Source organism: Oryza sativa, chromosome 4 (genome assembly GCF_034140825.1).
Source record: "Oryza sativa Japonica Group chromosome 4, ASM3414082v1".
In the NCBI taxonomy this organism is placed as follows: domain Eukaryota; kingdom Viridiplantae; phylum Streptophyta; class Magnoliopsida; order Poales; family Poaceae; genus Oryza; species Oryza sativa.
This window is the reverse complement of record NC_089038.1, coordinates 32163954-32187408: the sequence shown is the minus strand read 5'-3', so window position 1 is coordinate 32187408 and position 23455 is coordinate 32163954. Positions and strand designations below refer to the sequence as shown.

The 23455-nt window shown below is 44.2% G+C and overlaps 4 protein-coding genes across 6 annotated transcripts; 3 read left to right on the top strand and 1 right to left on the bottom strand.

The window, feature by feature from the left end:
• Positions 1–5127: 5127 nt before the first annotated feature.
• LOC4337046 (polyamine oxidase 3-like) lies at positions 5128–10499 on the top strand. 2 transcript variants are annotated; one of them, XM_066310046.1, is made up of 11 exons: positions 5128–5187; positions 5678–6000; positions 7912–8024; positions 8146–8234; positions 8339–8452; positions 8537–8624; positions 8712–8797; positions 8883–8985; positions 9095–9192; positions 9295–9724; positions 9814–10499. In XM_066310046.1, exons 2-11 carry the CDS (start codon positions 5988–5990, stop codon positions 10132–10134), a joined length of 1455 nt encoding a protein of 484 aa, XP_066166143.1. In that variant the 5' UTR covers positions 5128–5187; positions 5678–5987; the 3' UTR covers positions 10135–10499. The 2 variants fall into 2 exon arrangements, with proteins under 2 accessions (XP_066166143.1, XP_015636130.1); XM_015780644.3 differs by having other exon boundaries at positions 5128–5355.
• Positions 10500–12566: 2067 nt separating this feature from the next.
• Positions 12567–13558, top strand: LOC4337045 (uncharacterized). The gene has a single exon (XM_015779844.3). The coding sequence runs from the start codon at positions 12792–12794 to the stop codon at positions 13230–13232; it is 441 nt and encodes a 146-aa protein (XP_015635330.1). The 5' UTR covers positions 12567–12791; the 3' UTR covers positions 13233–13558.
• A 757-nt stretch (positions 13559–14315) lies between these two features.
• LOC4337044 (transcription factor GTE7) lies at positions 14316–16374 on the top strand. Its single transcript, XM_015781774.2, has 3 exons — positions 14316–15546; positions 15633–15783; positions 15881–16374. The coding sequence occupies exons 1-3, from the start codon at positions 14386–14388 to the stop codon at positions 15937–15939; spliced, it is 1371 nt and encodes a 456-aa protein (XP_015637260.1). The 5' UTR covers positions 14316–14385; the 3' UTR covers positions 15940–16374.
• On the bottom strand, positions 16159–23146 carry LOC107278759 (putative disease resistance protein RGA4). Of its 2 annotated transcripts, XM_066310045.1 has the most exons (4): positions 22732–23146; positions 22353–22653; positions 19155–22255; positions 18880–19060 (listed from the first exon to the last, which is right to left on the bottom strand). In XM_066310045.1, exons 1-4 carry the CDS (start codon positions 23033–23035, stop codon positions 19020–19022), a joined length of 3747 nt encoding a protein of 1248 aa, XP_066166142.1. In that variant the 5' UTR covers positions 23036–23146; the 3' UTR covers positions 18880–19019. The 2 variants fall into 2 exon arrangements, with proteins under 2 accessions (XP_015636007.1, XP_066166142.1); XM_015780521.3 differs by having other exon boundaries at positions 16159–22255.
• Between the last annotated feature and the right edge of the window lie 309 nt (positions 23147–23455).

Here is a 23455-nt window from a genome sequence, read left to right as displayed (position 1 = left end):
ATCGCTTTGCGTATAATCAACTAGCTTTCCAAGGTCAGCTGGCTGGTTCTCTTCCTTGTGTTCCCCTTGTGCATGCATCTTTACACTAGTCATGCTCTTTTAGCGTGTTGGTTAGATGATGTGCCAGTAGACAGATGCTTCTAGACCCCTTCTTTTTCTCCCAACCAAATTAAAAGCAACCTTCGTGCTTTAGCCATGTGTCCCTCGTTTCTTTGAGGTAGAAGCGCTTTGCCCTGATCTTTAGAGTCAATAGCTTAAACCGGCCATATTAGCATAGTGGCACCGGACAAAGTTAGTTGTGGCGAGGGGTCGATCGGTCCCATGTGCGTGTGACAACAATGCTTTACCGGCTCATATGTCAAATATGCTTCTCACGCTAAGTGTCCGTTAGGTTTGCACACGATCAACGGATCAAGCCATCAAGGTACATGGGATGATGGGAGGGAAACCTGGTACCCGTACGCCCTCTTGCAGCATGAGAAATGGACCTGCAGGATCAGCTATAGCACATGCATGTTTTGCTCCCAGTTGGTTGCAGCTTCAACACATGGGAAACGGGCGGCTCCACATCCATCTTGCGCTGACCGCGTCCTGCATGTATGGCGCCAGCATCGGCCACGAGGCTTCGATTTCTTCTTCCTGGCCCGCCATGACCCGCACTCCTTCCGATTGCACGCTAGCTTATTTACTCTTTATCGAACTTAACAAAGGTTGATCAAATTTATAGAAAAAAAATTAACATCTAAAATATGAAATTAGTTTTATTAAACTTAAAATTGAATGTAGTTTGATAACATGTTTGTTTTGTGTTGGAAACACTACTATATTTTACTATAATTTGATCGAATTTAAATAAGTTTGACTATAAAAAAGTCAAACGATTTATAATATATATCTCAAAATAAATAAGCCTAGTTTAAAATGTTAATAATCCTAATACTAGTCCTGATTCGTAGGAAAAATATTTTCAACCACTAGATACCATGACATCTAGGTATATGCATGCGGTCTAAATAGTTATATAAAATTTTTATAAAATTTGACAAGAAATATTATGATATTATAAGACTCCACGCAATCATGCAAATCTAAATTTGATATATGCATAAAAAAACAAATTTTATCTGATTTGTACATATACTATTCTCTACTTGATTTTATTATTTTTTTTCTCTAGTTATGAATTAAATTTAGTCTTGCGTGTCTGTCTATAGGCTTATGTCATCCCAATTGATGTTTTCAATCTTAATGTAAATGGAGGGTGCCTTCCCTTTGATACAAAAATAATTTTCTTTATGTTTACATTTTTTAAAAATATATATAATTATTTAAGTCAAATGCAAATAATGGGTGATATGTGGTACCTAAGTGTAAAAATTCCTTGTTTCAAATTCGTAGTAATATCTTTAATTTTGGAACGGGAGAAATCACGGGGCCCGTGAAAATTACACCGTCGGTACTCGGTACACGTCCGTGTTGGCTGGAACTGCACTCCAGCCGAGTAGTAGCTTCTCCGACTCCGAGCGCCACACCAGTAGAGTTCCTACGTACTCCTCGGGACACACACCAACTGCGCCTCGCGCGCGCGCGTCCGCGTGATCCACTCGTTTTCCTGCAGCCCACCGGCCGGGCTGCGCGCGTGTTTGGCGTGGTCTCGCTCACGCGCGCGCTCGGGCGTCGCAGGGTGAAGCATCCGTCGGTCGATCACTCGATCCCCTCGCGCGTGAGCGCGCAACACAACGACTCTCTCGCGTGCCGCTGCCGCGCGCTCCCTCCGTCGTCTCGTCGCCAAGGACGGCGCGAGACCCCGCGCGCGCGGCTGCGCGCAACAGAGAAAGGCAGAGGTTGGTGGAAACTGGTACAGCACGTAGGAGGCGCTGGTGCTCGCTGCATTGGCGGCCGTACTATGTCGTCGATCTTGTATTTTCACGCACGCGTTTTTTTAATTGCTAAACGGTGTTTTTTTAAAAAAATTTATATACGAAATTTACTTAGAAAATTATATTGATCTATTTTTTAAAAAAATAGCTAATACCTAATTAATTATACGCTAATGAACTACTCCGTAGCCTTGATGCCACGGACAAATTGCCAATCGACGGGTGAGGTGACAATAGGTGAGGGATCCCGCCGACGGAGTGATCCGGCCAGAGTGCCGACCGGCTAACAGATGGGTTGATGAGTTTCTTCCTCCATGTGCAGCGAGAAAAGCCGAGATTCGTCGAAATGAGCAGGTGGCACTGGCAGTTCGCTCCAGCCATGGAGGGCCTCCTGCTTCTGAGGAAGCTGTCACTTTCTCGCTTACAACTTACAACGACGAAATTAAGCATCGTGTATAGCTAGCCTCGATTCTTATCCTCCCATTTACGTGATAAATCATTCAGAGCTGAACTTATTATTATTATTAATCATCTAAAGTGCCAACTACTCTCTCCGTCCCATAATATTAAAACCTTGAACTGGATGGGACATTTCATCGTACAACGAATCTAGACAGATAAATGTCCAGATTCATTGTACTATAAAACATCACATCCAATTCGAGGTTGTAATATTATGGGACGGAGGGAGTAGCTACTAGTACTAGCTAAGATTAATGGCCTACTGTTTGGGGACCTCGTGATTTGATTTCGACTTCTAGCAATGATAAGAAACTCATATTAGCTCTCGTGTTTGGTTTCATCAAGCAGTTGGTCCGAGCTCCATGGAAAGAAATATAATTAAGGTGGCGTGCCATGCATGTCACTAGCAAGGTAGTAATCGTTCTTTCAGTGTCTGTGTTGATGGCATGATCGTCCAGCTGGCCAGAAAAGCGCCAACACGTACTGCGTGAAGCTTTGTCCTTAGTCCTCGGAACAAGACGAAATGGCCACGGGAACACGATATTCCCTCGGGAAAATGACGGCGAATAATTGACAGATTAACTACGCGCGCTCATCCGTTTCAACGATATAATGATCATCTCTATATTTGCCGCATCCTCTGAATAATGCACTGTAGATCACGTCTCTGTTAAAAGTCTAAATTATGTGATAATATCAACTGGTGATATTCTGAATATTACGTGTTCTGAATTAATTAACGAGATTAACGTCGTCCTCCGAAAATGAGAGAGAGAGAGAGAGAGAGAGAGAGAGAGAGAGAGAGACTTTTTTGTGCATAATTCCCTCGTGTCTTATCTCCGTGTACAGATAGAGAGCAGATGCAGCGACGCGATCGTTTGTGGTGGCGAATTTGTTTTAATTTTCTGTTCTTTCGGATAGCGAGAGCCTAATGGTCTGTGCGTTGGATGAAATGATGGCCCCGGTTAGGCCAGGCCAGGCCACGGTATCTGGCCCCATCACGCACGTCTTTCTCGGTCCTTCTCAAATCGTTTTTGCATGCGTAGCTAGTTGTCGCCAATCTACGAGCACGAGGCTAGCAGTGGGTTCATAGGCGGTCCAATGATAAACGGGCACGAAACTATATAGGTCTGTTTGGACAACTTCTGACAGCGGTAGGGCCGGTAGCCGGTAGCTTCTTTTAAAATTTTTCAGTTGCGAAGCTTTCTCAACCGTCTAGATTTTTATTTAAATTTTGAGAATATATAGTTATATAATTTAGAAAATGAACTTAACCTTTTCATATCCTTACCGGTAGCTTTTTAAAATTTTATGATCTTCCAAACATATCCACAGTGACTTGAACAGTTTTTACGCGTTCACGAAAAATAAAAAAAAAAACTGTACTAGTACGTCAATTAGACAATCATTAATTTGCCATCTTGTTACTGTACTCCAGTCGTGATCGTGATGCTGTTTGCTCCAGTCGATATCAACCTTTCCAGTGAATATGTTCTTCCTACGATTTGAGAATTCTTTTTGGATCGACGGGTTTCAAGATATACATGCCAGTTAGTACTACGTATTATATAACTTTTTGAAATATCAGATAAACTAAAGTTTGTTTTTTTCGGAAGGGGATCTCTTCTCTGTGAAACGGTGCTAATGCATGGTTTGTGAGAACGGAGAAGAGATGGTCCTCCTTGTGATAATTTTCCTCCCAATTTTTGTGTTGCATGCAATGATAAGCTGTGGAAATGCAACTGGTGACGTGTCAATGGAATGAGTCAGAGTGGTGAATTAAGTTCCTTTTGATTTTGATTTTTCGAGTTGCTCCTTGTTAGATAAATGTGCAAGTGGCTCTCATATGCAAAAGGGGTATAGTTAAGGAGAGGATTAAAAAAACGTGTTACCTATAAATGCACCTTTACCAGGTCAAGAAAATAAAACGACCGTCCTCTGATTGTGTGTTGCATCATCAATGAACTCACCATGGAAGACGAAAGGTATTAAGTATTTTTAAAATTAATCATGGGACAATTGGAGGAAGATATACCTAGTTAAATTCCAACGTCCAATGACATGTCTCATCTGTGCAGGACATGTCTCATCTGTGCAGTTTGTGCTCCTCCAATTGTAGTACCATCTAGTGGAGCCATTGGGTGTTATTGTATCACACAAATGACCTTGGATGAGCACAGATGACATTACATTATTATTCGGTATGAAACTTTTTTATAAACTCGAGGGCTTCCCGTGAGATTTGCAGATGTTTCACGTGAAATTGTTCAGTTTTTGCATAATACAATACTGTTACGAGTTCTAGCCTGGCTATAAAAAGACGTGCATGCGTGTGTGGGTGTGTGGTGGAGTGAGTAAAAAGTGAAGTGTATGTATCGTGTGCGTCCGTTTATACTTTAATTAAATATAAAAAGAAAAAAAATAATTTAAGACAAAACAGTACTAGAGTACTCCCTCCGTTGAATGACTTACATTGTGAAACGGAGGGTGTACAATCTTAAAAATTACTTAGTAGACCCTATTGTACACGATGATTATGTACGATTTACGGTTGTGTATTTCATAGTAGGGTGTAAATGTACGCTGAAAATATCGTCAGATGTGCGGTCACCAACGTTTCGGGCGACGTGGCGTCGATCCGGACCGTCCAATCCAGATCAACGGTGAAGATATGTCGGGTTTGGTGGGGTGGCCCCCACGTAGCCGGTAAGCTGACCCTGGTGGTGCACGTAACCCCCGGGAAAAGGAAGCTATAAATCCCCCCCCCCCCCCCCCCCCCCAACTCGACAGGATCCCGTCACCTCCAAAAGCCCAAAAAGCTCCCGAAACGCCAGGAAAGCGGAAGGTCTCGTTCTCCTCCTCTCCCCAAAACCAAATCCCCCTCTCCGAAAATCTCCAAAAATCCAGCGAAAACCATCCGATCCATCGATCGATCGATCGCCGCAAGACTGCTTCGGGTTTTTTTTTGCTCTTGCTCCGATCGACTGCGTGCGCCTCGAATCGAAATCTCGAGGTGGGTGTGTGGCGCGATTTCGTATAGCTTGCGTGCGATTTTTGGACTGGGTTTGCGAGGGGAAAGATAGGGAGCCCTAGGTTTGTTGATTGCCTTGGCTCGATTCGATCGCTTCTGGTGTGGGATTCGGAGATTGGCTTCCTGATGACTTAGGGGGTTGATTTTTGGTCTAGTTTTAATCATCGGCTTTCTTGAATCGCTTAAATCTCTCGATTTTGCGGCGGATTTCGTGTGCTGGGAAGCGGTTTTTGTGTGACTAAAACTGAAGGTTTATAAATTTGGGTGAATAATAAACGGTTGGTTTCCTTTGATTTTTTCGCAGTGATATCACGCGGGAGTTGATCCAGACTTAAACCGGATTGCCTGAGAAGTTGATGGGATCGCGCGAATTCTCGGCGCTGACGTGAGATCGTGAAAGGGTTGGACATCAAATTGCTAGGAGGTTGCGGCGATTTGGCTGCACGACTGCATGAACTGTTTCGTGAACCTGGGACTCAACTCGAACTCGAACCACTACGTGGCCTGCCTCATCATCTTCCTGCTGCATTTCTCCCCGCAGTTTCTGTTAAATCCATCCAATTGTAATTCGAATTCGAGTAGTAATCGTGAAGGAGAGAAACAGAACCCCAACAATGGCGAACAACAGTAAGTTCCTGGCTTCGTTTGGCAGATTTTCTCATCCATTGTTTTTGTGGTGATTCTGTTGCTGATTTTTATGTTATTTTGTTTATTCCATTATAAAGTCCCCCTCTCAGTTCAAGACTTTTTTTTTTTGCATCTGTTAATGTAAAGTTAGGTGGAAAATCGAATTTAGAAGAAACTGTTTTATAAAGTTTGCTGATGTATGCTAATACCTCTGCTAGTAGTAGAATATCGAACATGTATTGTTTTAGGGATTTGTGCACTTAATGCAACCTTAGTGCAAAAACCGAAATTTTCCACTCTCTAGGTGGTTGTAGTGATAAAATTGCTTTGATAATCTAAACACACTGAGTTGCTTATGGTTGTTGGGAGGTGCCTAGTGGGCCAGATGAAAGAGACATCAGCCATCGTGGATGAGTTCCCATATTCCTCTGTCGGTGGTAGGAAGAGAAAACAAAACATTAGCTGTTTACACCTGTTGTACCAGCGCCTCAACCAATTGGAACCTTCTAGGGTTTTTCTCATGGCGAGAGAAAGTCCTCCATGTGGAGTTGTAGGCTCCTGCTGCGCCTTTTAGTTCCTGAAGAGCTTGCAATTTGTAAGACTCTAGTGTAAACCGTTCATGCAAGCACTCACATACTGGTTGCAGTTGAGGTCTAACAACATGCAGATGCAGTAGTGCTTGAACTTTAAATATCATATACTTACTATTCTAAAATTAGATCAGCAAAAGTGCATGTCATGTTAAGTTTAGTGCCATGCGGACATTCTATGCATGCATGATTCATATAGTATTGTAATGCATGTAGGGTGCAGATTATTATATGAGAATATTCGCTGGTGGATCTAGTTATCTAAGTTTCTTTATCTTCCAATGCCACCATTTTCTTATTTTACTGTTCAGCTCTTATAAAATGTTTTTTCTGTTGGCTTTCGTTGCTGTCTCATTTATGGATATCTTTACTTTTGGATTGTGCCTTTTAGTGCGCCTATAGTCATTGTGTGAGATGTTCGGTGGCCATTATTTTTTGCTTGTTAAGTGCTCTGAAGCATATCCGGCAGAGGGTTGTCTCGCTAAAAGATTGTCTAATTTATAGTATGCCACCAAATAATTCCAAGATAAACAGTATATAGCCACAAATTCATGTCATGTCTATCGCCCATTAGTCTGAATTTGCACCATGTCCACATAACTAGAAAGAACAGTACAATAATAATATTGTGTCCTTGCCTTTTGCACATCCTTTGAGGTCATTGTGTTTTAACGGAGAGTCTTTGGTGTGCCTGCCCAGCGAAAAATTTGATCAGTCCTACATCTCAGCTTCCAATGTGTAGCTACAGACCAAGCGGTTAGGTTTCTGTGGGGAATCAACAGAATGTTAAAATTGTCCTGTCTTACCTCACCATCATTGTTCTGAGACAGGGGAACATGCCTCACTACTAACCCTCCATGATGGAGGGGGTAGAGGAGGGTTGATGTGAGAAGAACAGGCGATATCGGCAATTTCATCACTTGGTAGGCTTCTTTATGTTAATTCTGTATAAACTGATTTTTATCATTTGGAGGTATAAAACCCCCTTTCACAATGAAGCAAACCGTTAGCCTTAAGGTGCAAAACCTTTAGATTCATGAAACACAAGCATCCATCCAACTACATCAAACATGTGAAACTTTCAGGTTGCTTCCTGTGTTGACAGTCATATAAAGAACATATGATGGTACATGTGCCAGCCAGTATTTGCACTTTAGATTTAAGCTGAATGAGCTCCTTTTTCAATGCAATATTTTGGCAAGATAATAACCAAAAATTGACACATCATTATTATTTTATAATGTTTTAACTTTTTATTACTACACTTTGTCACTCTCATTGAGGTTCCTTTTTTTTTTCCTTTTTTTTTTGTAAAATCCAGGTTCATATGGTGAAAATGTTAGGAGAAAGTCCCACACACCTTCTGCTATTGTTATCGGCAGTGGGTTTGCAGGCATTGCTGCAGCCAACGCTCTCAGGAATGCATCATTTGAGGTAATATGTGATGCAGTTTATGGCCTAATTGTAATGATATAGGTTCAATGATCCCTTGAAGTGCATTTCAAATGTTGTGAAATTCTTCCCCACTGGTTATTCTAATGTGGTTTCTTTCCAGGTTGTTCTTCTAGAATCTCGTGACAGGATAGGTGGTAGAATTCACACTGATTACTCTTTTGGCTTTCCTGTTGATCTGGGAGCATCCTGGTGAGGTTCCTCTCTGACAATATTTTCTGAATTATTTGAAATGGTGGCAAAAGTTTATCTGGAACCATTATTTTTAATCCACTTCCATTTTGTGTGAGCATCAGGCTTCATGGTGTTTGTGAGGAAAATCCCCTGGCACCAATTATTGGAAGGCTTGGACTTCCACTGTATCGCACAAGTGGAGATGACTCTGTGCTGTTTGATCATGACCTTGAGAGGTTACTAGAGCTAGTTTATTTTGTATGTAACTTGAGAGATGATGGACCATAATAATCAACCATTTAACATGTTTTTTCCCTCAGTTATGCTCTCTATGACACTAAGGGCCATCAAGTTCCCCAAGAGCTGGTAGAAAAGATAGGGAAGGTTTTTGAGACTATATTGGAAGAGGTATTACCTTGTTTCAGTTTCCATGCTTATTGTTGTTGCATGATAATATTTTTGGTACTTGTTTTTCCCTAACATTTATATGTGCAGACTGGCAAACTGAGGGAAGAAACTAAGGAAGACATTTCTATTGCGAAGGCCATTGCAATTGTTATGGAGAGAAATCCACACTTGAGGTTTGTACCATCCAATTTCTGCCCATGTGCATAGGTTATCCTGATCTTTTGGTCATTTTGCCTGACCTGTCCTTGTTCACAACAGGCAAGAAGGGATTGCTCATGATGTTCTTCAGTGGTATTTGTGCCGCATGGAAGGTTGGTTTGCTACTGATGCGGACGCAATCTCTCTTCAGGGTTGGGACCAGGTAGGACTTTGGTTCCTGATATCAGCTACAATTGCCAATATTTTGCTCATGATGTACTCATGCTAGTTTGATTGCTATGTCTCATGTTCGTACTGTGCTGTGGGTGCAGGAGGTACTGCTTCCTGGTGGCCATGGTCTCATGGTTCGTGGATATCGTCCAGTAATAAATACTCTGGCAAAAGGCCTAGATATACGCCTTGGCCACAGGTATGCATATCCATTTAGTTTTTCCTTCTCACTTTAAAAGCAAAATTCATGGTTCCATCCACCATTCCTTATTGCTAATCCACATTATTTTCTTTTCTTTAGGGTTGTTGAGATTGTTCGCCACAGGAATAGGGTGGAGGTTACTGTAAGCAGTGGTAAAACATTTGTTGCGGATGCTGCAGTCATTGCTGTCCCCTTAGGTGTTCTTAAAGCAAACACCATTAAATTTGAACCTAGGCTGCCAGAGTGGAAGGAGGAAGCAATAAGAGAACTCTCAGTTGGAGTCGAGAACAAAATAATTCTCCACTTCAGCGAGGTTTTCTGGCCTAATGTGGAGTTCCTTGGAGTAGTTTCATCCACCACATATGGCTGCAGCTATTTCCTCAACCTCCACAAGGCTACTGGCCATCCTGTTCTAGTTTACATGCCTGCGGGTCGGCTTGCATGTGACATTGAAAAGCTGTCAGATGAGGCTGCTGCCCAATTTGCCTTCTCTCAGCTGAAGAAGATCCTGCCCAACGCTGCCGAGCCGGTTAGTATCTTGACAAAAATATCAAATTTGGCAATCAAGAATCTCTTTATGCTAGTTCTTACAACCATGCTGCCCAAATCTTATTGCAGATACATTACCTAGTGTCACATTGGGGCTCAGACGAGAATACACTTGGATCCTACACCTTCGATGGGGTGGGCAAACCTCGTGACCTGTATGAGAAGCTGCGGATCCCAGTCGATAACCTATTCTTTGCTGGAGAAGCCACCAGTGTCCAGTACACTGGCACGGTGCATGGCGCCTTCTCCACTGGTCTGATGGCAGCTGAGGAGTGCCGAATGAGGGTTCTTGAGCGGTTCAGGGAGCTGGACATGCTGGAGATGTGCCACCCTGCAATGGGGGAGCAGACCGCCACTGTCTCAGTCCCACTGCTCATCTCCCGGCTGTGAACAGACCAGGAGCTGCACAAAAATTATAGTCTTCTAAGGCCATTTGGCACTTGGCACCCGGCGAGCGCACTAAGCCATTCCCCTGATTGCTCGAGGAAGGCAGCATTGGAGCAATTATCTTATTTGCTTCTCCTTGGCATGAGGAGTGTGCTGGTGCAGCTTGCGGTGCGCTAAATAAAGTCACTGTGAAAATGGAGTGTGGGAGTCTGGTGTGTATTGTTGAGTATAAAATGAGGGAGTCAATATGTAGTTAAGCAGGGATTACGGACAATGTGAGCCATCATTACTGAACAAGATGGTGTATGTGTGACGAACAATTAATTTAAACGATCGATATTGAAAATGAATGAGTGCTTTGCCCCCAAGTTTGACGTAATGTTGTTTTCTACGGGAGCATGCCCGGTAGGAACTAGAGCCAAAAGAGCCTAGTTTTGCTGGGATTTCAATTTTTTTTGACATAATTGCTGGGATTTCATTAACTGGTGGTTACTACTTGTATCCCTTTTAAAGATACTTAAAGGAAAAGAAAACACCACCAAAGCCCTCAGCTGCAGAACATGGTTGAAACTTGAAACTGCCATTTTTATTGCCCAAATACTGCAGCCGCCTCCTGTCATCTTGGTCGAGTTAGAATTTGCATGCCTGGTTACATCTCCATGAAGCTTATGCCATCCTATTTGCATAACAGCATAAGAGGGATACGCCAAGGTTAGGCATATGAATATGATACAAGTATGACTTCAGAAAGTGGTGGTTTGCAAAGGAACATGCTAGGGGTAGTACAGTATTTGTTCAACTGTATATTTCTGCCTGCAAAGGGCAAGCACCGGCTCGAAATTGACGTAGAGCGCGATGTTGATTGATGCCATTGGAATTTGGATCCCCTGAACGGCTGAACCTACCTGGTCACAAAGCTCACAGCGTGTTTCAGAGGGTGAAGGGCTTCCAGTAACAGCTACACTGATTTCGACCGATAGATCAGCACCACTGATCTCCAATCCTTTAACCAAGCTCAGAGAAGGGGAGCAATGGATTGTGCTGATTTTAATTTACTGTGCTCCTACTGGCCTTCCATGTCATCATTCTGTGGCTTGCGAATTTTCATCTACTGTTCTGAAACGTAAGATGATGGGCATGAGATTCTCTGCACATTATTCTGAATGCTGCCAATTGGCACCAAACGACATCCAAAATGTAAGTACTCTCGGGATGTTGTTCACTGAATCTTGATATACTACTGTTCTTGGCATTGACATTCACTGCTCACTGATTGTGGAGCAACAGTTACTCACTGGGTTCATGTGGATGAGAAGAGAGATGAAATGCCAAAAAGAAAAAAAACCTGTGATCATATATCATCAGCTCCGTTCCGGCAAATTACTGCAATTTGATCTCTAAAAATAAACATTTGATAATGATGTTTCAATTACCAGATATTTCATTTCGACATGGACATGGAAATGGAACTGACAACCCATACATGAAAACTATTACTGTCGAATAATCTTGTAACACACATTGACAAATGGGCCTATACCAATATCACAGGTGCACTCACACCTATTGTCCTATTGATCATCACAGTTTTACATAGCTTCAATCTTGGCAACAAATACTTCTTATAACTATAATATTGGCTTCAAAATATTTGTTTTTTTTTAAAAAAACTTTCGTTTCATTTTCATAACCCATGCGTGCACCATGGTACTGTACGAAGAATGCCAAGTTGCTGGCTGAGCAAGCAGAGGACGGCTTGTACAGGGACAGCCTAGCGCCCCTGGAAGTTAAATTTCCTAAAAGGAGATGAAAGGAACTCCTCCGATCTTATCCGCCTCATGTGATTGCCGTCCTCCATGGGGAAACCTCGCTACAATCTTCTACAAAAAGTTGGATGAAATTGACAGTAGTCTTTACTAAATATATCGTTTTTCTTTTGCTGAAATTCTTATTGGCGATGCGTACCGAGATTTTTTTCTTCATTAGAATGCTTACAAAACAACATTTATATTGTATACTGTACTGTATGTCGCGTAATGAGAGAGATGATGCATCAGTACGTGTTGGATGCTATATGAATGATTTATGCATATGTTCTCACTCTCAATTTTTTTTTTGTTCACGCTGTCTTAGCTCTGAAAATTTTGTATTGTTCATTTGAGGTTCGTATGTAAATTTTTTTTGTTCATGCTGTCTTTAGACGCCTGAAGGTTCAATGTATTTTCTGACAAAAAAACTCCCTGCTGAATATTCATCATTTACAATTCTTCATTTATCAGGGGACAGTATAGCAACACTTCTCTAGGCATTACTACTACATTAATATTATCACAGTGACGTTGATAGTGTCTCTGGTCGCCTGATCACTTTCAAGTTTCAACTCATTTATCCCTGCCTCCAAAATCGTCTCATTTCTAGTATTTTCTTTCCAAAATTTATCTACTCGTCAGTTTCCCACCAGAGAGAACCATCCACTTGCAAATTGCATGGCTCAAAATTAAATTGCAATTCCAAATTGACAGTGTACGGGTCTATAAATACGAGCACCCAGACTACGATTAATTTCCAGTAAGCTTAGCACGAAGCTTCCATGGCCACAGATTCTTGAGCTGCCGATCGCTGTGCGTAGCGCACGCTTGACGCTGACGCTGACGCCGACAATGGCGAAGGCCCAGCTCGTCGCCCGGTTCTCCGTCGAGGTCGCGCCGCCGCTGCTGTCGTCGATCATCAGGCCCCGCCGCCGCCGCGGGTTCCCGGCGATGCTGGACACGATAGCGGAGGAGGAGCCCGACGCGCCGCCGCTGCCGGCCATAGTCATGGCGCGCGAGCTGTCGGCGAGCTACGCGCTGCTCCGTGGCGTCGCCGCGGCCGCCGCCGCCGTGGCGCCAGCGCCGCCTCCTCCTCCTCGCAATGTGATGGTCGGCAGCAGCTGCAGCTCGTTGGTCCTGGTGCGCCGCGCCGAGGCCAAGGAGAAGCGGTGCGTCGTCGTCGTCGTCGGGAGCTCCGCCGCCTCCGCCGCCATCGTCCACGGCGAGAAGCGGCTCCACCTCGCCGCCGCTCCGGCGTCCGAAGCAGCAGCGTGCTCCGAGATCGGCGCGTAAATATATTCGATCCGCATATATATACAGTGATGCTCTCGTTGTGGTTTTAAACGAAGAACGAAACGTGTCATACTACTACGTCCTTTCCCATATATAATTTTGAGCTAACCAACGTAAAAAAAAAAAAGAAAGAAAGAAAGAAAAGGAAGTAGTAGCTAATGCCTCCCTGCTCATGGCAGCTATGTACTTGCTAGCTAATAAAATGGTAATCGTTTTATATTATGTATCTATATGTTAGATATATCGATGACTTTTACTATGATCTCTACTTTGTATATATAATTGTTGCAAGAAAAATGGCTACATACATGTAGGCCTTTTGATCAGGAGGTTGGGAGACCAGTTCAAACCATGCTTGCAGAACAAAGGGGCACATGGCGTGGCTCCCTCCATATAATGCTGCTTTCTTTTGGTGCGCACGCTTTACAGAGAGATTCGAAAGCAAGACACGGGAGCATTGGCACATGCATACAGTTGTATCACAATGTAATAAGCTAAGTGTGTAAAAAAATACGACCCCATTTTATGTTATAAGTTTTTTTATTTCTTTTTCATAATCAAATTTCTTTATATTTAACTAAGTTTAGAGAAAAAATAGTAGCATTTTCAACACCAATTAAACATATCATCAAAATATATACAATATTAGATTTAATCAAACTAATTTTGTGTTTCAAATGTTGCTATATTTTTCTATCATATTTTAAAAAGTTGACTACGAAAAAAAATCAAAGCAACGAGTAATATAGAACAGATGGAGTAATAAGCTAAGTGCAAATGTACAATCACGTAGTAAGACTTAAACTAGTACTAATCACTCAAATAATAACCCAGTTGCACCTTCACTACCGTTATATGTTCACGAATCACGTCATAACGATCACGCAGCAAGATCTTGCCACGTCACACCATTACCAACATCCTAGCCGTCCACTCCCCACTGCCCGCGGGCAACTCTACGCAGATCTCCACCGTTCGATCTGCCTCCGAATAGACATCAACGGTCAGGATCTCGCCTCGGGCACATCCACCCGCCACAGAGAGAGAAAAAAAATATCTCCTCGGCTTCTCCCCTTTCCCCGTGCGGATCCACCCACTCTCGCCAGCGCAGCAGCAGCAGCACGCGAAACCCTCGCCGGCGACGGCGACGGTGATGGCCTCCGCCCTGCTCGCCGGCCGGGGCGGGGTTAACCACCACCACCACCACCACCAGTGGGGGGAGACCCGTGCCCCGCTCGCGCCCGTGGCCCCCAATTCCGATCCCAACCACCCTCTCCAGCAGCGCGCCAACGGCTCGGCCACGAGGCCGCCGCCGTCAAGCTACGTGGCGCTGCGGCCGGGGGCAATGGCTCACCGCGAGGCCCGCGCGCTGCGGGACCGCCTCGCCGGCGAGCTTGGCCAGGTCCGCGCCCTCATCGCCCGGATCGACACGTGGCAGCAGGGTCAGGTGAAGCGCCATGGCTCGCCTCGCCGGGACCTCCCCACGCCGCCGGCGAAGCTCAGGGCGGCGATGCGGAAGCGTTGCGAGCAGATCCTGGCGAAGCTGCGGAAGGACAAGCGGAGCATCTGGTTCAACGCCCCCGTCGAGGTCGACCGCCTCGGGCTCCACGACTACCACGCAGTCATCAAGTGCCCCATGGATCTCGGCACGGTGAGGGCGAACCTCGCCGCCGGAAGGTACCCCTCACACGACGACTTCGCCGCCGACGTCCGGCTCACGTTCAGCAACGCGCTGAGATACAACCCTGCGGGGCACGAGGTCCACACCTTCGCCGGCGACCTCCTGGCGTCCTTTGAGAAGATGTACAAGGCATCTATGTCTTGGTTCGAGCAGGAACTCAAGCTCCTTGAGCCGCCGATGCCAGTGCCGCCACCGGAATTGCCACCGGCGACAGCTCCGGTGCAGGTGAAACCAAGGGCAGCGAATGTGAAAATGCGGAAGCCGAAGGCAAGGGAGCCGAACAAGAGGGATATGACGCTGGAGGAGAAGAACTTGTTGAGGGTTGGGTTGGAGAGCTTGCCAGAGGAGAAGATGCATAATGTGCTGCAGATTGTGCGGAAGAGGAATGGCAATCCTGAGCTGGTTGGGGGTGAGATCGAGCTGGATATTGATGAGATGGATGTCGAGACACAGTGGGAGCTTGATCGATTCGTCAACAACTTCAAGAAGGCGCTCAACAAGAGTCGACGGGCTGCCATTGTTAATGGTGAAAATGCCGATGTCATTGATGCTTCCGTGGCTAATGATAGTGATATGCTGGTGAATGGCAGTACCGCTACGATGGTGGACAACGGTGATGTGACAATGGCAATAGTGAGCAGCATGCTTTGTTCTTGGTTGCTATTAGCTTATGTGTGAGATGAGCTCTTATAATGGTTAATGTGTTTTGTTGTTTACAGGAGAGCAAGGATCCTGACAAGATCACTACACAGGCCGAGCAGTTGGATGAGTATGTAGATATCGGGGATGAAATGCCAACAGCAACTTACCAATCAGTGGAGATTGAGAAGGATACTGAGGCCGCGAGCAGTGGGTCCTCATCATCCAGTGGTACGATCGAACTGTCACTTTATAATTTGAACATCCAACTTCTTGATGAACGGAAGGTTTTGGGTTGTGTCTTATTTGATTTTTGTTACTGGTTCAGATTCAGGGAGCTCAAAGGACAGTGTCTCAGAATCTGGCAATGCCCATTCTCTGGTGTAAGGCCTCCATTCTAACAGTAGGATACGAGTAGGTGGATGATTAATTTCCTTTTGTGTGATTGGTGGTGTAGAGACACCAAAAGTGTAGGTGTTTTGTAAGTTGATTAAGAGGAGTTGGTATCTGTTTGGATTTAGTCAAGATTAATTTGTAGCGAGTGAACTGGCTTTGTGGCTATTCTGATAGCGCAGGTGTCCTATGTACATATAAGTGAAAAATGGAGACTACGGTAGCAATTGGTAGACTGGTAGTTCACCAGGCTTTCTGATCTGAAGAAGTGAATATGGTTCATGTGGCTGTCTGTTCTTCTAGTTCTCAATGCAGTTGTTTTGTTACAACTGTCATATACTCTTAATACTCTTACGTAATTTGATGTGTCATTATGGGTGATTGTAACTGTGGCAATTGAAGTAGCAACATATAATCTTTTCTGGGAGCTGTCTTGATTGTAGTGTTTCAGTGCTGTTGCTCCATGCTGGCAAAAGTTTTATATATCTTGGTATTGCAGACTGTTTTGTGATTATTAAATTGCTTGAGAATTAGTTTAGCTTATGTTTGCCCGTGCAATAAATTTGCTTCTTGATAATGTTCAGCTAAATGCATACATGATCGAAATGGTATGCACCTCCAATGCATACATGAGATTATATGCTGAGTTTTTCACCACAGAAATAGAAAAAGAAGAGTTTGTCGTTAGTCTTCTCTAGTGATTATGTCTGTTTTACTCAGATTACTTATGTGGCATTTATTTTCATACTATTTCTGAAGAGAATTCTTTTGTTAGCAAATTTTTGACACTGTTTTAGCAACCTGCAATGCTGTCAACCACTCCTTTGTTAACAAAAAAAAAACTTGCGTAGTGCGATGCTCAACTGAATTGCATGTGCGAACAATTCTTGAGTGCACAGAGGACACAGCAAAGTGAATTAACCACCGAAATTGGCTGATCCGAGCACAACCTGGGACACAATGTGAATGCAAAAATAGCACGATATACACAGTTCCTTCTGTAATCACGAAAATGAACAGCAATCATCCTTTTCAGTAGATAGAATTATAGAATTTGTATGTGACAATGCATTGGAGCGGATTGGTTTTGCCGGTCGATTGCTATCAGTTAAATACAACATCAGTCGTAGCACAGAATTACGGAGCAAAATACAGAATTCTGGTACAGAATCTGGCACATTAAAACCAATTTCTAACATCTTTTCGTTAAAAACCAAAACCAATTTTTGATACTTCTGATTAAAAGAACCACGCGTTTGGCCTTATGTTTTCAGGTGAACCAAAGCTAGCTCTGCGACAGTTGATCTAGCCATCATATGTCCTTTGTATTGTGTAACGGTTCTGAAGGTCGTCATTGCGGCAATGGAATTTACAGCAGCTTGAACGCCTGAACGAGCCCACGCCAGTTGGGCAGGTGGAAAAAGGTGCGCCTAACAAGCCACCGAGTAATCAGTTCACATATTCCCCATTAATTTTGACATTCAGCTTGCTTGCTAGAGTTCTGCACTGATGAGCTAGCTCGTCACTGCAATCTACGATAACCAGTTCTTCCAACGAAGGTGGGAGGCCCATCTCTGGCAGCCTCGCGATGCTCCTGCACCACCAGATCTCCAACCTCTTGAGGGAGGGAAGGCTGTGGAGCCCCGCAGGAAGATCTACGAGATCGTAGCAAGACTTAAACCGGAGCTCTTGCAGGGACAATAGGAGCTGAAGCGCTCTCTCTTGCTCATCCGTTAGTCTTGCCACTTCACTTCCGCGATAGTTAAGCTCTAGGCGTTGGAGGGAGGTGAGGTGCTTGCAGAACGACGTGGTAAGGATAGAGGGGTCATCGATGTCGAGCCTTTCCAGTCGTGGGCATAGCTCATAGCCCTGCTCTGACGAACTCCCCAAATATGGAGGCAAGCCAGGGCATCTGAATACTTCCATATGCCTGAGGGCGTGGAGGAATTGCAACCCCTCCAATGTAGCAAGCGACGCACAACCTTGAATCTTCAAATGTTCGAGTGCAGTGCATGATTGCAGTTCTAGAGATTTTAAACTTGTGGTGCCTGATACCTCTAATTGTTTTAAGCAGGTGAGATTCGTCAGGAAGCAGGGCTGCAGAGTTTCTAGAGAATACTCACTGATGAAAAGTTCCTCAAGTGATTGCGGAAGGATACACCTTCCATATTCTCCATAACCACTGAGGCATCTGAATGCCCGCAACAACCTGAGGTTGCCAAGCGATTGCAAGCCTTCCAGCGAATTAATTGACTTACAGCTTTCAATTATCAACTCTTGGAGTGATGTGCAAGAATGGAGCTGCAGAGACACTAAATTTGAGTTCCCCTTTACTTGTAATTTTCTCAGGAGAGTGAGGTTCCCTGAAAAGCAGGGCTGCAGAGTTTCTTGAGAATACTCATGGATGTAAAGTTCCTCAAGTGATTGCGGAAGGGTACACCTTCCATATTCTCCATAACCACTGAGGCATCTGTGTGCCCGCAGCACCCTGAGGTTGCCGAGCCATTGCAAGCCTTCCAGAGAATTAAGCGATTCACAGCTTCGAATCATCAACTCTTGGAGTGCTGTGCAGGAATGGAGCTGCAGAGATGTTAAACTTTGGCTTCCCAACACTCCTAGTATTTTCTGGCGGGTGAGGTTTCCTGGAAAGCAGAGCTGCAGCCTCTCTTGAGAGTACTCCCAGATGTAAAGTTTCTCAAGTGATTGCGGAAGGATACACCTTCCATCTTCTCCATGGCCGCTGAGGCATCTGTGTGCCAGCAGCCCCCTGAGATTGCCGAGCAATTGCAAACCTTCCAGAGAATTAAGTGATTCACATCTTTGAATTATCAACTCTTGGAGTGCTGTGCAGGAATGGAGCTGCAGAGATGTTAAACTTTGGTTTCCCAACACTACTAGTGTTTTCAGGCGGGTGAGGTTTCCTGGAAAGCAGAGCTGCAGCGTTTTTAGGGAATCAACATGTTTAATCTCAAGTTTTCCAAGTGATAGCGGTAGGAGCCATCTTCCATTCGACTGTTCATCATTTCCGTCGTTATGCGCCAAGAACGACACCAGCTTGAGGCATCGTGAAATCACTAACTCCTCAAGGGAGGTAAATCCAGCGAAATCTTCCTTGCTGCCGTAGAATGTTATATCATTGCACAATGTAATAGATACCTTTTTCAGAGAGGAGAGGAGATTTAATGGAAGGCGCATAAGTTTATCTTCACCTGGATATCCTAATGATGGATCCTCCATAGCTGACATAAGATTTGGTTGATTGTTTTCTTCCTGTCCTAACGATAGCCCTGTTATCTGCTTGCAGTTATCTAAACTCAGTTCCTGTAGGGCCTGCACATGTTGCAACAACAGAGACAGCCACTTCCTCATTATTCCACACTTCTCAATATGGAGACGTACGAGAGATGGAAGGGCGCTGTGATTTTCTCCTGACATATATTCACCGGTAAGCTCTGATGGAACATTTGAAGGGAGAAGTTTTGGGCAGTCGTATATTTTTAAAGTCTTCAAACATCTGAGTTGCCTCAAACCATGGAATGAAATAGACGTCGGATTTTGGAAACCATATATTTCCAATCCAGTTAGGAAACTCAGGTTATGGAACGACATAATGTTATCATCCAACGTTATCAGCTTATCAGGAACATCATCATCATTGGGAAGCCAAATTGTTAATGTTCCATTGGATGACCCCTTCAACGTTGGAAGTGTTGAAACTTTGGCGATGGATAATTCCAAAACAATAGTAGAAGGTGGAAGAGGATTGTGCACATGCAAATGAGGACAATCATGGATAGTAAGCTTGCTAAGGTGGGACAACCATGATTTCCGCTCAATTTCAAATTTTTGGCAGTCCTCGAACAATGGAAAGACCTTCAGCACAGGGCACTTTTTAACCTTCAGAACCCTTAAACTGCAGTTTAAGTCCCTCATGGAAGTGCAGGAGCATCTCTCCAAATTTGGCATGTCAATTAACATCAGCTCCTCCAGCGAAGGAACTGTCATTTCTATTATTTTCTGCATACTCTCCAACTTCATCTTTTTAAGAAAGGGAAGACGTTCCAGTGATGGAATCATTTTCCATTGTCCACAACACTCTAGACGGAGAGTCTGTAAAGAGGTAAGTGAAGTGGCAAGCCATGTTGGAGGGGTAGCACCATTGTACGAATATATCTCTAGGTGCTTAAGATTTGTATGTGGTTCAAGACCCTCAAGCACTGCTCTTGCATTTTCACGTTCATCCCATGGCACGTTAGTCCCCAAATGACCCAATTTATGTAAATTAGTCCACGAAAGGCGCAGCTTTTCTAAGTTCTGTTTGTCTCTTAGTTTTGCACCACAAGCCTCAGCTCTAGTTGTGACATTTTCAAGTTGAGACACACCGAGCTGTACAAGCTGGTTCATGGACTGGAGTTGTGCTATCTCCCAGCCGCTAGAATTTTGAACACCAAAGTTATGTAGTTCCTGAAGAGAGGTCATTTTGCTGATGCTAGTGATGGACGAGCATGCTTTCTCTGCTGCTACAAGATGCTGCAGACTAACTAGATCATCCACACCATTAGGTATAATCAGATCAGATTTTGAGCCAACATCTAATACTTGAAGATGGTAAAACTTGCTGAAAGATTGAGGCAAAGCTCTTTTGTGAAGCTTCATATAGCGAATATGGGCTGGATTCACCAGATTGCAAAGCAAGGGGTCAACATAAGTACATGTTTCAGAGATTTGCAACAGACGTAAATGATGTCCCTTCTGGACTACATCTTTGAAGGATTGGAAGAATAAAGAGCTATGTTTCCCAATTAGCACCAAAGTCCTCAAATGTTTCATTGCTTTAACTGCATTTCTAATTCTTCCTTCAACCTTGTCGTTACTAGGATCTTCATAGTGTGCAGAATTGTTTAGTATTGACAAATGACGTATAGTTGGCAGTATTTTGTTGCTCTGTAGATTATCTATAGTTGCGTACTCAGTCCTTGAAACCATCCTTGCAAAATCATGCATAAGGCCACACATGATATAGTGTGTATGATCAACTTTCTGAAAGAAGCCAGAGTTCACCAAATCAGTTAGGTAGTCCCACCCTATCTCCTCCAGTCTCTTACTTGAAGAGTTGCAATGCACAAAGCCTTGAGAAATCCAAATACAGATCAACTCCTTGCTGACAAAGCGATAACTACTAGGGAATATGGAACAATACAACAAACACTGTTGTAAATGGTAAGGCAGCTGATCATAGCTAAGCTTCAAAGCAGGCATGATGCCTCTACTGAAATGCAGGGATTTCCAATCTTCGTTCATCAGAATGTTGCTCCAATGATCAACAGTAAGTTTTTCTCTTAATAGCAGCGCTGTTGCTTTTGCTGCTAATGGATTGCCCTTTAACTTGTCAGCTATCTTCTGCCCAATGATGTTCAAACTTGGATGTGCTTTGTAATTCTCATCACCAAATGTACATGTTTTAAAATACAACCAAAAATCCTCTTTTGACAAAGCACCTAACTCGATTGGTTTGACTGTGCCTATCCTCTGTGCGAGAGACAAAAGTCTAGTTGTCACAAGGATCATATTACCTTTTGGATGATTTGATTTCAATGGATCCAACAAAATATTCCATCTGTAATCATCCATGCTGTCCCATACGTCATCTAAAACAAGCAAAAACTTTTTCGACTGGATGTCCATATACCCATTCAAAATCTCCTGAAGCTTTGCAAAGCTACTTACTCCTTTCCGTATTTCTTTTCTACAGGGAGATTCTTCGTGTCTTTCTTGAGAGACAAAATCTAGAATCTCCATTGTGATCCTCAATTCATCATAGTTATCAGACACCCAAACCCATATCCGCTCAAAGTCACGTTTCACCGTTGGTTCGTTGTATACAAGTTGAGCGAGAGCTGTCTTCCCAACTCCTCCGATGCCCACAATAGGGACTACAGTTACTCCGTCATAACTGTCATCTGTAATAATCTTCATGATGGTGTTCTTCTCTGCGTCTCTTCCATATATTTTGTGTGGATTAAGACTTGACGTTCTTCTGCAGAGAGTTGTGGTTGTACTCGTACGATGGTTTGAATTTCCAACAGAGCACGGTCCATGTAGCTTAAGAATTTCACTCACAGCCCCCCGTGCATCTTGTAACTCACGAGTTATTTGCTGTATCCTTGTGGAACATTCAGCCTTTTTCCAAGGGTGTGCATAAGGTGCATCGTTGTGTGTTGACTCACCATTAATCCTCATCTTTTTTCTGATGTCTGAACCTGAACCGCCGAGTTCAACAAGAGTGCTATTTGCTGCAGTATCAGCAGTACTGCAAAATAAAAATATTTTTTAAAAAAAAACAGAACGGTTTCACAGTTGCTGGCTTGCTGCGGGGGAAAGTACGTTACATAAATCATATACCGTACCTTGATGACGGGTTTGGCTGCTGATCAGTTGCCTCACGCTTCTTGTTACAGCTGCCACTCTTGAGGTGATTATGCAAAACTGATGTCCCTTTTTCAGAACCGCACTTGACCACCGTGTGACAGTGAATACACCTTGCCTTCACAGGCTTTCCATTTTCTTCTTCAGTGATATCAAAGTGCCCCCATGCCTTGGACCGCTTTTTGCTACCACTGCTAATCGCAATAGCAGCGTTGATACTCGGTCTCTCTGCTTGCTCTGCTTCAGGTTCATCTAAACTTCCAGTGCCACCTTGCCATGCATCTGAAACAACAGAAAAAGGGGAATGAATGCACCTCCTTGGACACAAAAATGGATACATCTTGCATACACAAGCTTTACCTCCTTGAACCTGCTGTTGGAGCCTGTAGTAGTCGAGCTCGTCGATCGCGTCGTCGGCGTCGTAGAGCAGCTCCCTGAGACGGCTGAGCGATCGGGCAAGCGACCTGTTCCCGATCGCCCTCCCCTTCACGGCAGCCGTCACCACCTCCACCCTCTCGATCTCTGACCTGAGCTTCTCGGTGTCATCGGTGAGCCCAACCTGACGAATCCACTCACCCAGCTTATCGGTGTCCAGGTTCTCCAGGATGGTCTGCACCAGCCACCCGATCCCTCCCTCCAGCAAACCGACCTCCACCTCCTCCATCAGATCCGGCGGAAGAGAAGCCTTTGGAGCTTGGGCGACAATGGACCAGTGGCGAGCCTCGCGAGAAGACAGTGGTCAGTGGTAAGCAAAAGGCAGAGATGGGAATAATATGGGAGGTATTCGAGGAGGGCAGATGAGCAATATAAAATGCGGGTAGTCCTTTTTATTTTTTTTTTGTGAGGGATATAAATAATGCGGTAGTTTGGTAGTGTAGGAACTACTAGGAAGCTACACGGAAGGTGAGCACTCGGAGCAGATGTTTCTGGGCTTTCAAATGCTTGGGCCGACTGCCTCCAAGTCGGTGGGCTCTGACTTGACAACTCAAAATCGGGCCTGCAGGCCGAATTTGGGCCGTAAGCCCAGGCAGAGCGCCGCCGCCGCGACTTGCAAGACGCCGGCACGGGATGAGTGAGCAGCTTC